Source organism: Dromiciops gliroides, chromosome 4 (genome assembly GCF_019393635.1).
Source record: "Dromiciops gliroides isolate mDroGli1 chromosome 4, mDroGli1.pri, whole genome shotgun sequence".
Taxonomy (NCBI): Eukaryota; Metazoa; Chordata; class Mammalia; order Microbiotheria; family Microbiotheriidae; genus Dromiciops; species Dromiciops gliroides.
Genome location: NC_057864.1, coordinates 235463284 through 235477843, shown reverse-complemented (window position 1 = coordinate 235477843; position 14560 = coordinate 235463284). Strand labels below are relative to the sequence as shown.

The 14560-nt window shown below is 35.1% G+C and overlaps 1 protein-coding gene across 1 annotated transcript in view; it reads left to right on the top strand.

Moving 5' to 3' along the window:
• Window positions 1-14560, top strand: part of MYH10 (myosin heavy chain 10) — a 157070-nt gene that overhangs the window by 102624 nt on the left and 39886 nt on the right. Inside the window, 6 exon segments of the mRNA XM_044000022.1 lie at window positions 8177-8370; window positions 8507-8628; window positions 11264-11333; window positions 11414-11574; window positions 12864-12972; window positions 13069-13200. Of these exon segments, the coding sequence (XP_043855957.1) occupies window positions 8177-8370; window positions 8507-8628; window positions 11264-11333; window positions 11414-11574; window positions 12864-12972; window positions 13069-13200 (788 nt within the window).

Here is a 14560-nt window from a genome sequence, read left to right as displayed (position 1 = left end):
CTTTTAGATTCAGTTCAAGCACCACATTTCTAGATCAAGCCTTTCCTGATTATCCCACCCTCTCCCCTAGTACATGCCAAACTATCTTGTATTTAACTACTTGTATTTATTCTCTTAATATTTTTGTTTTCTTCTGTATATGTGTATTTATGTCCCTGTTTAAATGTAAATTCCTTGCATGTAGGGATTGTTTGATTGGGGGGGGGGAGACTTTCTCCTATGCCTGATGCTTAGCATACACAAAATAAATGCTTGTTGATTGATTCATGACAAAAGAGAATCAGTTGAAGAAGTTAGGATTGTTGAGAGTAGAAGAGTTGAGGGAGGGGCAGGTCCAAAAGGGGATGAACTACATAAGATATCTTCAACTATCTTTGATGTCTGTCAGGTCCGAGGGGGAATAGGATATATTGTGTTTTGAACAGAACTAGGCCAAATGGGTAAAATTTAAAATAAGCAAATTTAGATTAGATGTAATGAAAAACCTAATAATTAGAGCAGGCATGATATAGAGATTTTTATTGAGATATAGATTGAACTATATAAGATCTGTAGGATCCCTTCCAACTATGACATTATATAGATTGCTTAAATGAGCTAGTATCAGAAACAGAAATTGAACAGAACATGAATGATATCTTGTTAATATTCACCAGAGGGATTCTCAAGCAATTATATCCAAAATTCAAATAACATGCAAAGAATAGTTCTCATTCTTTGTAAACTTCTCCCAAATGATTCTTTTTTATAATCTGTTTAATTTATCTTTTTCCTGTATTTTATCCTGTACCAGTTAGCTTTGCTAATTACTGCTTTTCACTCAAATTAGAGATCTGGAAATGCTCCCCCTATTCCACCCTCAGTTCTTTTCCTTCCTCCAGAACTCTTGCCCTTCTATATGAATATTATTATTTTATCTTTTTATGTCAAGTTCAACTGTTGCCTATCCATTCTCCCCCATCTAAGGACTTTACATTGATCCCTACTGAGTTTCGTTTATTCCAGTTCAGCCCAGTTTTCTAGCCATTGCTAACTGTAGATCTCTCTCCCAACTTTGTGTCACCTGCAAATTTGATGAACATCTATGCTTTCTTATAAATTATTATTACTCAAATGAATCTGTGATCTCACTGTGAGTATTCCCTCTAATGCAGATCTCTGCCTGTCCAGTGCAACTCTTGTCCATCTTCTCTGATAAGTTTACCACTTGCAGCTTTCTTGCCATAGCAACATATACATACCACACATAGGATCAGAGAACAAACAGGACTTTTTCCTGGGATAGATTAAAAGAGTGGCTAGTGAAAGGTAAGTGAGGAGATAGAGAATTGAATTCAAGTCACTTAGCTCAGATGGAGTACATACTTAGCTATTGGAGGAACAGAACCACCTTCCTCCACACCCCATACTGATCAGCTCGGCAAAGATGACTAGAGAGGAAAATGACAAATGATAAAGGGGCTGTGGGAAAACAATATATTAATAACTTTTCAGTAGAACTATGAATGAATGTGTACTCCTGAAAGATCAATAAAGGAGGAAAAGGATCCATATATACAAAAATACAGCACTTTTTAGTGGGGAGTGGGAATAGGAAACTTGGGGATTGACCAACCAATTATGGTGTGTGGATATAATGGAATATTATTCTCACCTTAAATGAATGAAATGGACAGTTAAATAAGACCTTTGAACTGATGCAGAATGAAGTGAGCAAAACTAAAAGAACAATCAGTAATGTGACAGCAAAATTGTCAAGGAAAAAACTTTAAAAGACCTTAAAACTTCAATCATGTTGTGTTGACAGACAACAGTTTCAAAGGGTTGAAGATGAAGTATGCTTACCCATCCATCTCCTGCTAGAGAGGTAATAGACTTAAAAGTTAAAATGAGAAATACACTTTTGGACATAGCCAACATGGAAATTTGTTTCACCGTGCTTGTTTGTACATTCATTCATTCATCCATTTTTATTATTTTATTTTTTGCAGGGCAATGGGGGTTAAATGACTTGCCCAAGGTCACACAGTAAGTGTCAAGTGTCTGAGGCTGGATTTGAAAAGGTCCTCCTGAATCCAGGGCTGGTGCTTTATCCACTGTGCCACCTAGCTACCCCTTATTCATTCATTTATTAAGACAGCTAGGTGGCTGGGTTCATAGAACACTGGGTTTGGAGTCAGAAAGACCTGAGTTCAGATGTGCCTCAGACATTTACTAGCTCTGTGACCCTGGGGCAAGTAACTTAATCTGTTTGCCTTTTTTGAAGATAACTTCAAAATAGAGAATTATAGTACCTACCTTCCAGGGCTATTGTGAGCATTATATGATTTCCAATTAGTGTTCTATAAGGCATTGTAGTATAGTGTAAAGTATACTTATTTTAGAATCAAGGGACTTAGAAGACAATCTTGGCTATCTCAAAACACGGGGTTTGGGCTATATTACCTCTTACATAAGAGGTCTAAAGCTATGATCTTTGACCTATCCATGCAAAACTATTGTTCATAGTAACAAGTCTAGAAATAAAATGTACCCAGGAATGGAGACTAGCTGAACAAATTGTGGTTTACAAATCAATCAAGAATTAAGTGCCTTATGCCACATGCATGAAATAGAATATTATTGTTCCATATACGATGATATATAAAATGATACTAAGTTTAAAACTACATATATAACCACCAGAATAATATGTACACTGACTATAGCTGTCTAAAGATAATAGCAGTAAAATAAACAAAATCCAGGAAAAAAACTTCAAACCCCCCCAGAAAACTAAATAATCATTTTTTTCAAAGATTCCACAAATGCATAATTGTTTAAATAATTTCTTTTGTTTGTTACATGTTGGTTTTTAAAAAATTATTGTTCTTTATGCCTTTCAATTACATAATGCAATTAATTTGGAAGGAAAAAAGAATTAAATTTTCTAAAAATAATTTTGAAACACCATAATTTCTGCTAATAGACCATAATTTTATCCATATAATAGCAGTTGATTGCAGTCAATCAACAAGTATATATGAATAAAATCTTCATAATCAAATACATAAGGTAATTTTCATAGTCAGGAAAAGAGTCGGACTCTAGGAATATTGATTGCCATTTAGATGCTTTTTAAACTTGGAGTCTAGTTCATCCTTTTGAACTTTGGGATCTGAGAATATTAAGTTCCTTGTGGGCAAATAATCTTTATATTCCCATATTCTGAAGTAAGGTTTTAATAAATTCCTGTTGATTGATTTAGAGGTAGAAGTTCATTAATTCAGTTATTTAACAATAACTGTGTCCTGGGCATCTGCATGAAATGTGTTATGGGATTAGTAGATAGTCTGGTTTTCTTAGATCATAAAGTCTGTGAAATGTGATATATTGTAAGCTTCAATTTAAAGTGCTTTTCTAAGTTAGGAGTATTGCTGAAAAATAGCTCAAGGTCCTGCTGTGACTGTCTTTTCTGTGGGGTAGGGGATGACACCAGCAAGCAAGAGAGAAAAGTAGTTGGTCATTCAATCATATTTATTGAGTACCTTTTGCACATAACACCATATAAGTGGGGGAATGGGGAGAAATCATATGATGTACAGTAGCAAATACGTACGTGGTAAGTGGTATAGGCCAAATGCTATAGGAGTAGAGATTAGAAAAGGACAGCTTAAACATGAAGTGACTAGAAAATAATATTGTGAAGATGGCATTTGAGTTGGGTCTTGAAGGAATAATTTAAAGAGGGGGACATCCTAGACCCAGGCACACAGCCAGAAAATCACAATGCATGTTTGGATAGGCATCCTGGTACAGCAGAAAGAATGATGGATTTGTATTCACAAAACCTAGATTCAGATCACAGCCTCTTAATTAAATGGATAGACAATAGAGCATTTATGAAGCAGTTGTTGCAAATAATAATCCCTACCTTCAAGGAGCTTATGTTACAATGGGGCAAAACAACACACAGCTTGAAAGCCTATGGATTTGGGGGAGAAGGTGTTCTATAAGAAGCTGAGAGGTTTTAGTGAAGGAAGTATGCCTAAGATAGTAGTTTCTGCAAGGTAGCTGCAGTACCTCAGGACATAGATTTCTGCAAGAGATGGCTTGGGTTAGAAGGAGGAAGTGTGGAGTAAATGATCTAGAAGGAATTTGGGTTCAATGGAAAGTACTTTGAAATCATAGGGCTTGCTTAGTGTTGGCTTAGTAGGGTTGGGGCCCTTCCTGAGAGAGTAGTCCATTTGAGGAAGCACCTCATCCATGGTTTAGTCATTGGAAACAGTAGGATGATATGGCTCTGGCAATTTTTCATCATTATAACCTAGTATAGATTCCTGTGAGCATAATCCAGTTGTTCCTATAGTTCTTGGGTAAATTAAATATCCACATTGATTTCAGGAATGATGTGCCTGTTGAGGCTATGGGGAGCTTTCCCCATCTTCAGGGATCTTTTCCAGGTGAAAGGTATTATGTTCAGCAGGCATGACTGCAAAGGAAAAAGGAGCCACAAGCAAACTTAAGAATGTGGGCTCAAAAGTTTCTGTACCACCAGTCCCATAATATGAGGACCTCTAGACCCAGGGTGGCTGTGCCTTATCATAGTCCTTGACACCTTCACCTTCTCCAAGGAGCTCTTCTATTTACTGGCTCTCTGACCTTAGGTAGATAACAACCTGTTTGTGTGCTGAGGGGACAGTGGAAAAGGGAGTGACTCTGGAATCAGAAGAATTTGTACCCACCTTTTCACACTGTATGATCATGAGCAAGTCAGTTACCCATCCTGTACCTCAGTTTGCTTACCCGTAAAATGAGGAGTTTGGACTAGATGTCCTCTGAAGTCCCTTCCAGCTCTAAATAGACAGTGTTGAAATATAGGCGTTCTGGGCTAAGAGAGACAGTCAAAAGACCGTCCTTTTATTGAAATTAACAGGCCAAGGAATTTAGGTATTGTAAAGATTTGTTACTTTTGCAATAACAATGATCTTTAAAAGATCTGGTCAGAATTATACATTAGGAAAATTAGTATATCAAGATATCTTAGCTTTGGTAACAGTTTTAACAATTTATAGTTCTAAGTTGCATATAAAGGGTTTGTCTCAGATGTTTTAAGGATATCATGATTATAAAAATTACAGAATTTTAAATGTTTATACTTATAAATACAAAAAACTAATAAAATTTAATTTAAAAATTTGACCTAATTTAAATGTGATTATGAAGACCTTTGAACTATATATAAGCAGAGAATGATAATAGTTTTCATGACATAAAATCCAAAATTACAGCATTTCCAAAGAACCACATAATTTCTTAAAACAATGTTCCCTTGAAATAATTGAAAATTATTTTTTTCTCACAAGAGCCTCTTTTCAAGAACATCACCATAAGGTTTTTATTACTGCCATTTATGACAGGAAAAAGTTTTTATTTTTTCCCATTTGTCCATAGTTTTATAACAATAAACAAAAAACTACTTTCCATTTTTAGGTTCATACAGTAGATTTTTTTATTCGTAACTTTTTAAAATTTTATGTTTATGCCCATCTTGACACACAGTGTGTGCCCTCCAGGTGATGAATGACACCTCCAATAGGAGTGTCACTTGTAGTTGGCTTTTCTCTTAACTCACCACAGCCAGGCATCCTCACCATTCTACTTAGCATGCAAGAAATTTTGGCCTGCATTACCTTTTTTAAAAGTTTAAAATAGCAGCCTGTTATAACACAACTTTACTACATTATACACAGATCCATACAATATATTGTCAACAGCCATACTTAGCTACTTAGTGCTTGAGGATTGCATTGAGAAGCTATTTACTGAAAAGACGAAACTGGGTAAAATGCTGGACAAGAGGCCTTGTAGCAATGGACAGATAATCAAGGTACTGTATTTGTACACTGAGTGTATGTTACTAATCATCAGTAACATCTCAATAGCAATGAACCTGGCCATCTACCTACTGAAGGATGGATAGATATTTGGTCATATCTCCCCTTTTCAGATAGCATTTTTTTCACAGCAGTGTTTTTAAATTTGCAGAGTTCTGCTATAAAAAATTATATGATAATTTGCTTTTGCAGTAGTAATTTTTGCAGTGCTGATTATTTTTTAAAGGTCAACATTATAAGTACTGTGTTTCAAAGCTACCTTGCAAGTTAAAACTAAAAGAATTTTTCTGCTGTAGGCTGCTCCACAAATTATAATGCAGATAACTGACACAACAAAGGAATTTTCATTCACATACCACCAGCATGTAGAACCATGAAATACATTAAATGGAATTCCTGTTCTAGGAAAAAGGAGTACATGCAACACCATGAAAGGTTCCATAAACTTAACCTTTAGTTTGGACATTTCTTCTTGGAGGAAATGCCAGAAATAAAGGAAAAGTGCCTTCTTCTGACTATATAACAATAGTGTAAAAAAGTAATTATTAATTATGGATTTCTTGGGACCCAGAGATCAATCCTTTCTCCCCCCATGACAGAAAGTCCTGTTCTGATTGATGGGATCAAACCACACCTAGATAATGGGACTTTGCCTTAAGCAACTTGAGTGAGGGTCTTCTCCCTGATGTCATCTGTAGAGTTCATTTTAATTTAGACCACCCTCACGTCATGTCAACCAATGGAGAATAAGACCCTTTGGCCATACCAGGAACTCTCTTTTAGCTTGGCCCTCTTAGGACAGCTTTGGTCTGATGGCCTGAGACCATGAGAAGTTAGGGAGACACATGGTCCATATTTTATTGGTATGTAATATTAATTAAATAATTATATATAAAAATATGCTCAATGCCAAAACTGATAGCAAATTAATCTCAAAAAGTTTTAGCTTAATTTATAAAACAATAGCTCTTTTAAAACATAAGCAGATAGAACTTGCTTCTCCCCACCCCAGCTCCCCTAACCTTGATGTCTTTACTGCAAAAGAATTGTATTCTAGGAATTTTTAGCAACAACAGATGTCTTCAACATTTTAGCACTTCAAATCTTGGCTGAAAATTTCATCATAAAATAATAGACTAAATGTATCATCAAATTTAAGTTTTGGCATTAACTACTGTAGTTTGCAAAAAAGAATAAAAATCGCCACTACTTCTACCCTCAAAAACTGCTTAGAATTAAAAGCAGCCTTTTTAGGGTATATAGACTGATTATTCCAACTTTTTAAACATTAATTAGTAATGTGTGCATTTCATTTTCAACTATTCATTTGGTTAATAATTTTACTTTATTTGTTAAAGAAGAGATAAGGCTTCAAAAGTTTATTTTTCACTTTTTTAGGATGTTTATCAAGATATAGCTATGAAAATCAGTACTGATTCAGCTACAGTTAGCTAAATAGAAGGGGAATACTTCTAAAAATTTGAATATCTACTGCCTCTTTCCAAAAAAAAAAATTGTTCCACAAAGGAATTCCTTTCTTTTAAATTTGTTCGCTTGAGAGTGTATACCTGTATTCTTCTCAGCTAGTAATCGGGGAATAGAGTAAGAGTAAATATTAGAGTGGATTGTGTAGATAATTGTGGGCCATTATCAACATGATAAATCTAATACTATATTCAATCACTCATGATAAAGTTAGAAAAAATTTTAGCTAGCGTTCACATGAAAAATTATTCTTCCTTTAAGAAATAGAAAGGTGAATAGAAATACAGAGTAAACATTTTTCTGTGTTTTTGTTTCCTTGCTCTTTAATTTTTGTATAGTACTTATTCTTTGCCTTTATCTAAGTGTTTCTAACATGTTTGGAATTTGAAGAAATTTATACAGTTAAAATATTCCCATTCTGTTTAAATTCATCTTCCCAGAGTCACTTTTCTCTGTCTCCAATTTATATATTAGGGCTCTGGAAAGTAAGTTGAATATTACTAGTTTCGAGCAAGATAATTTATTTAAAATAGTGACCATGTAACTATATAATGTTTTTAAAAGTTAGTTTGTATTTACATTAAGTTATTAAAGCACTAAGACATCTTGCCATAGAAGTTTGTGGCTTATGATTCCACTGCTTGTGCCCAGTGTCTGGATATGCTGACTGCCTTCCCTAGATGGCATCCCCTTCTACCATTTGTTTCACAAAGCTTGTGCTGCTACCCTATTTATTACTCTCTGTCCTGTTATTTTGTTTTCTGATAAAAAGTCATAATTGGCTTGATTTTATATTTCCTTCTTGTTTTTACCAGTGGATCGTATTGTGGGTCTGGATCAAGTCAGTGGAATGACAGAGACTGCTTTTGGCTCAGCATATAAAACCAAAAAGGGCATGTTTCGTACTGTTGGGCAACTCTACAAAGAATCTCTCACTAAACTGATGGCCACCCTTCGAAATACTAACCCTAACTTTGTTCGCTGCATCATTCCCAATCATGAGAAGAGGGCAAGTACTAAGTAAAACATTATATTTATATTCCAAATTATAAACATCTTTAAAATTGTCAATCTCATTGCTAATTTTCAAATTTTATTTGTCATTTTACAAAAGATAACATTTAAACCATCGTTTATTTTATTAGGCCGGAAAACTGGATCCTCATCTTGTTCTTGATCAGCTTCGTTGTAATGGTGTCTTGGAAGGGATTAGAATCTGTCGACAGGGATTTCCAAACCGAATAGTGTTCCAGGAATTCAGACAAAGGTACCAGGACTTAAGACTTCTTTACTTACATGTGCTTCACTCCTAACTGAAAAAGTAACAGTCAATTCTTCTATTTTTCCCAGTATTGATTAGGTGTGCTGCCCAAGCACTGAAGAATGACATATATTGAAATCAAGCACACATCAGCGTGTTTAAAGATGTAATTCAGTTAATCAGTAAAAACTTACTGAAACTTAATAAAGTGTTCAATAATAGTGTTCAAAATCCTATGCTTTTCAATGTGCAAATTGCTTAAGTGATTGAAATATGGTTCCTGCCCCCAAATATATGATTGGCAGAGATAAGACACATATAGGAAGTAATATTAATTCAAAACATATGTTCAATGAGATAACTTTGAAATAAATAATTATTAATAAAAAATTCTTATTTGTTCTAACCATGAAGTCTCCTTTAACTAATTATAAAGGAGAAAAAGTGGGTTAGAATATAAGGCAATGAAGAGAACAGAGTGGATGGAAAGCAACAAAATTATCCAGGAAGGAGAAGAGATGACTATAAAGAAAAATTCAAAGTTAGGATGGTATAATGGGCAGGACTGGCTGTGTTTACGTTCAGAGTTGAAACAACAGTTATAAAAAAGCTATTTAACAAGGATATGGCAACATTTAGCTCTGGTAGACAAGTCTTTCTCTTGTCTCCGTATGAAAAATGTTTGGTCCATAGGACCAAAATTGTCTTTGGAACAATTTCTGCTATGACTGAAATGCCCAGCTCCACTTGGGTAGGCCTTTTTATGTCATCGGGACCAGCAAACCATATCAATATGGAGTTACAGGCAAAAATATAACTTGAGTTTAGTCTCAGGGTTAGCCTCCTTGCCTTTTAGAGAAAGAAATCTCTGATTTGGGGGGGGGAAGAAAAGGTGGTGGCATTAACAGGGGTACTAGCAAAGATGGAAATCTATTTTGTAGGATCTCTTTCTTCACTTATCTTTTTCCTCATAGTTTTCCTTTGTGTAATTCAGATTTAATGTAATGGGTGCTCAACTTGAGTTATGTTCTTGGACTACCTACTGTTAAACTGCTCTTCTGTTCTACCTGACCTAAAATCCCTGTTACTGTTCCTTTGGGTCATACAGCACATGTTTCCATACTAGGGGTTCTTCTTACCCTTCTTTGTGTCATGGACCCCTTTGGCAGTCAGGTAAAGCCTATGGACGGACCCCTTATCAGAATGTTTTCAAATATATAAGCTATATAGTATTAGAAAAGAAACTATTATCTTAATTAGTATCCTGAAAATATTTTTTTTAAGTATTTTTGGATCCTGACTAAGAACCCCTGCTCTAGAAGACATTGATCAAAAGCTATTATTTTACAGGGTACCCCTAATTTAGAGTTCCTTGATTCTTTTTTGGTAGCCTATATGGTGTACCCCACAGAGATGTCGCATATTAGTGACATTTAAATTACATTGTATGCTGAACAGTCCAAAAGATATTCACTTTTTATTCCTTGGAACAAAAAGGACATAGCATCCAGGAAACTGAATATTCTCCTCATGCCTCATTCATATACCAAAGGTAAAAAGCAAATTAGAAAGTCTCTCGTCTTATTGAGGGGAAAATAAGAACAACAGAAAAAAGCCATATGTAATATCTAATAAGCTAGCCCCTAAAACTGTAAGTTGTTTCAGTGACATCTATTAACCATGAGACATGCCTTTCCTGGTGTTATGTAATTGTTCCCTACTCCTGGGCATATAAGGCTTGTTTTTTTTCCCATATTCCTTTCATCCATATAACTGTATTTATTTTAATTATCATAGAAAGATGATTAGTCTTAGAAGTCAAAAGACTGAGTTCAAGGGCCATCTCAATCTGTGCAAACTTTGGCAAATTTAATTTCTCTGAGCCGCAGATCCCTTGCATATAAAATGATAACAACACCCACCCCATGAGGTTATTGTAAGGATTAAATGAGATAAAATATGTTAAAGGGTTTCATGTGTTACAAAACTCTATATAACATAATGTCTACTCTTTTTGGATTCACTATCCTTAATTTTATTGTCTAACCCAAAGAAATAACAGTAATTTTGAGCCTTTCTTGGCCAGGAAGGTAAAAATCCTCTCCCATATAATCTAGGAATATATAAAAAGTAGTGGCTTTGGTGGGTGGCCCAGTCTGGGATAGGAAGAATTAGGAGTTTTTTCAAGTTTTCAATCAGTAAGCATTTCTTAAGCACCTCCATGTGTCAGGCTCTGTACTAGCACTGGAAATACAAAGACACCAACATGTTCCCTCAAGGAATTCACATTTCGGGGAGTGGGGATGGTGAGGAGAGGAGGACACATATATTTGGGTTTTTTTGGTTTTTTGTTTTGAGAGGGTTTAGTGACTTGCCCAGGGTCGCACAGCTAGTAAGTATTAAGTGTCTGAGGCCGGCTTTGAACTTGGGTCCTCCTGAATCCAGGGCTGGCACTTTATCCACTGTGCCACCTAGCTGCCCCAACACATATATTTGTTACATATTGATAGTGGGGAGTTTTTCAACTGTGCAAAATACAGTTTTCATACCTTTTAGGGGCAGAAAAGTTGCTACCAGTAGATGAAAACTTATGTATGCTGAAAATTTATTTTGATTCCTTTGCTCTATACCTTTCTTATAGATATGAGATTCTAACCCCAAATGCTATTCCAAAAGGCTTTATGGATGGTAAACAAGCTTGTGAACGAATGGTAGGTTTTCCTTAAGTTATTGTTTGGTATTACACATTGTTAATTTGTAACAGAACCTTAAAGCAACTTTTGTCTCTTAGATCCGAGCTCTAGAATTAGACCCTAACTTGTACAGAATTGGACAGAGCAAGATATTCTTCAGAGCAGGAGTTCTGGCCCACTTGGAAGAAGAACGAGATTTAAAGATTACAGACATAATCATCTTTTTCCAAGCTGTTTGTAGAGGATACTTAGCCAGAAAGTAAGTTGATATGGAATGTTATAAGAACAGTTATAATTTGCATTTATTTAGCACATTAAAGGGGTTTAAAATGTTTAATAATAAACATTTTTTATTTAAAGTTGAGTTCCGATTTTATCCTTCCCACCCCTGAGGTGGTAAGCAATCAGTTATTATTTATACAGTAGCACATTAAGGTTTTCCAAATATGTTAAAAACCCATCAAGGTTCAGCTTATTTGCTACTTTCTTCTAGTACCTCTCCTGATTCCTCCAGTTGCTAATTTCTACTTGTAGCCACAAGCAAAACACTGTACAAATTTTGTGTGTTTCTTTGTAATTAACTGCAAACTTGTTGTAGTCTCCTAATAGAAAATGAGATTTATTTATTTATTTTGGTGAGGCAATTGGGGTTAAGTGATTTGTCCAAGGTCACACAGCTAGTAAGTGTCTGAGGCCGGATTTGGACTCAGGTCCTCCTGACTCCAGGGCCAGTGCTCTATCCACTGCGCCACTTAACTGTCCCAGAAAATGAGATTCTTGAGGGCAGGGACTGTTTGGTCTCTCATGTTCACAGTTCCTGGCACACTGTGGATGCTTATGTTTGTTGATTTATAGATTCATTCAGATCCTGTACCAAAAATTGAGGAAATAAAAAGATCAGTATAATATGGACTCTTCCCTATGAATCCTTCAGTATGGTTTTATCATTAAGTGCATTTTACAGTGTTCTAATTCTTTGAAAATGCAAGGCTGCATATGTAGATTTGTCTTATTATCTGAACAGTGATCAGAGGAAACATAAGGAACAGCCAGGATAGAGATATATCAGGATCATAGAAATGATAGGAGAGTTTCACGTAGAGGGAAGGTAAACAGTGTAAAATACTGCAGAGAGAGAGGTCAAGGAAATGAAGAAAAAGACCATTGAACTGAACAAAAGTGGGAGAAAATGAGATTGAGGAGATGGGTTGAGGTCTGAATCATAAACATGGAACAGTATCACTTCAAAATACACTTAAAAAACCCATAAAATGAATAAAGAAAGGACTGCTTAGGTAAATGTATAGGCCTTGACAAAGTTAGGTAGCATACATTTATAGTAATCAAGATTTTCCATGCTAAGACCATGTGTGTAGTATGTAGGAGCTAAAATATTTGGTTAACTAGAATACTCTCTTCTCTGACCACATCAAGTTAAAATAATTTATGTTATTTATCTCAGAAAAACTTTGTCATTCCAGAAGCTATTAATTTTTCCCCAGTACTTATCATAAATATAATTTTCTTTCTTCTTATTTTGGTTTTAAGGGCCTTTGCCAAGAAACAGCAACAACTGAGTGCCCTGAAAGTCTTACAGCGTAACTGTGCAGCTTATCTAAAATTACGGCATTGGCAGTGGTGGCGAGTTTTTACTAAGGTGAGTTGCTTGTATGTTTTTAATTGCTTTGTGATTATATAATAGAACAAAGAAAACAAAGACAATGTTAAAAACTTATTTCTGATTCTGTCACAGGTGAAGCCTCTACTACAAGTTACCCGCCAGGAGGAGGAGCTTCAGGCCAAGGATGAAGAACTGTTGAAAGTTAAGGAGAAGCAGACAAAGGTAGAAGAAGAACTTGAAGAAATGGAAAGGAAACATCAACAGGTATGTTCACCCCTACTATTGCTATTAATTAATATTAGCTCACTTAGTAGTATTTGTAATTCAAGGTGTAAAATGTCATTTACTACTGAGTGATCGTCCTCATGTTGTAAAATCTTGTAGAAATAGATATATTACTTCATTAAAGGTAAGTTATATAACTATATTCCAAAGCAATTACAATCCAGGTATAGAGGTGGTTGGAAGCCTGAGGCATGTTACTTTATCTTTCTTTTCTCCTGAGCTTTTATCACATTATAAAGACAAAATCTTCTTCTCTTTCTCACCTTTCTTTGCTCTCTGTTCACAAAAATCACCTGTAACTGTAAGCATTTATTGGATGAATACCTAATCTATAATCAGATTTGCACTAGTGAACTTCTGTGCATGTCTCCTGAATAGAACAAAAAAGGGGGGATAGAATGAACCTCTTTTCTTTTTTTTCACTGTTACTTTGCTAGCTTTAGTAGAGCCTAATATAAGACCTTGTCTGTAGGGCTCAGTAAATGTTTTGATAGTAATGAAATGAATCACAACATTGAAGGTTGTTTTGGGTTTTTTTTTTTAAAGGACCAAGATTTCAGTTTTCTCATTCTAGAAAAATGTTTTAAGCTTCAATAATGACCATTTTGACCTTTGCTCTATCTAATCAATTACTTGACTGACCATCGGTTTTAATATGACTCCCAGATTGGTAACCAATCATTTCCTATTCGTTATAATATAGTAGGTTTCATTTAAAAAAAAAAAATTTGGTGCTCAACATTTCCAGCATCTTTCAACTCTCTATGATAATATAAAAAACTATCCATGATAATATAAAAAACATGTGGCTTCTGACTGAGCCTCTGAACAGAGAGAGAATTTACTGATTTGGAATACTGTGGAATTGTTGAAATGGTAGCAAACAATAGTCATTCAAATGCAGGCAAAAATAAAGGGGGGAAAATGAGTTGAAGGCCCTAAAAAAAGTTCCTATGTTCCCCCTTACTTTATACTGTTTTCTCATTCAACTCAACTATTATCTCCACTTCTCTTCAACACGGTATTAGAAATGCCAATAATTACATAATATTGGAAAGAGATATTAGCATCATTAATATCTGAAACATTTGGCAAGGCGTTTAGACTGCAGTATCATAAAAGACAATCATACCTCTTGAAGCAATACTGTTATTATTGAGAACGTATCTAGATTTAATTTATGTATTTATAGCAGCATTATCTTTTATAGCCAATTTCCAGCAGTTGGAAATGGCTGAATCAATTGTGGTATATTGAAATAATGCATAGTAGGGGCAGCTAGGTGGCACAGTGGATAAGCTCGGGCCCTGGATTCAGGAGGACCTGAGTTCAAATTTGG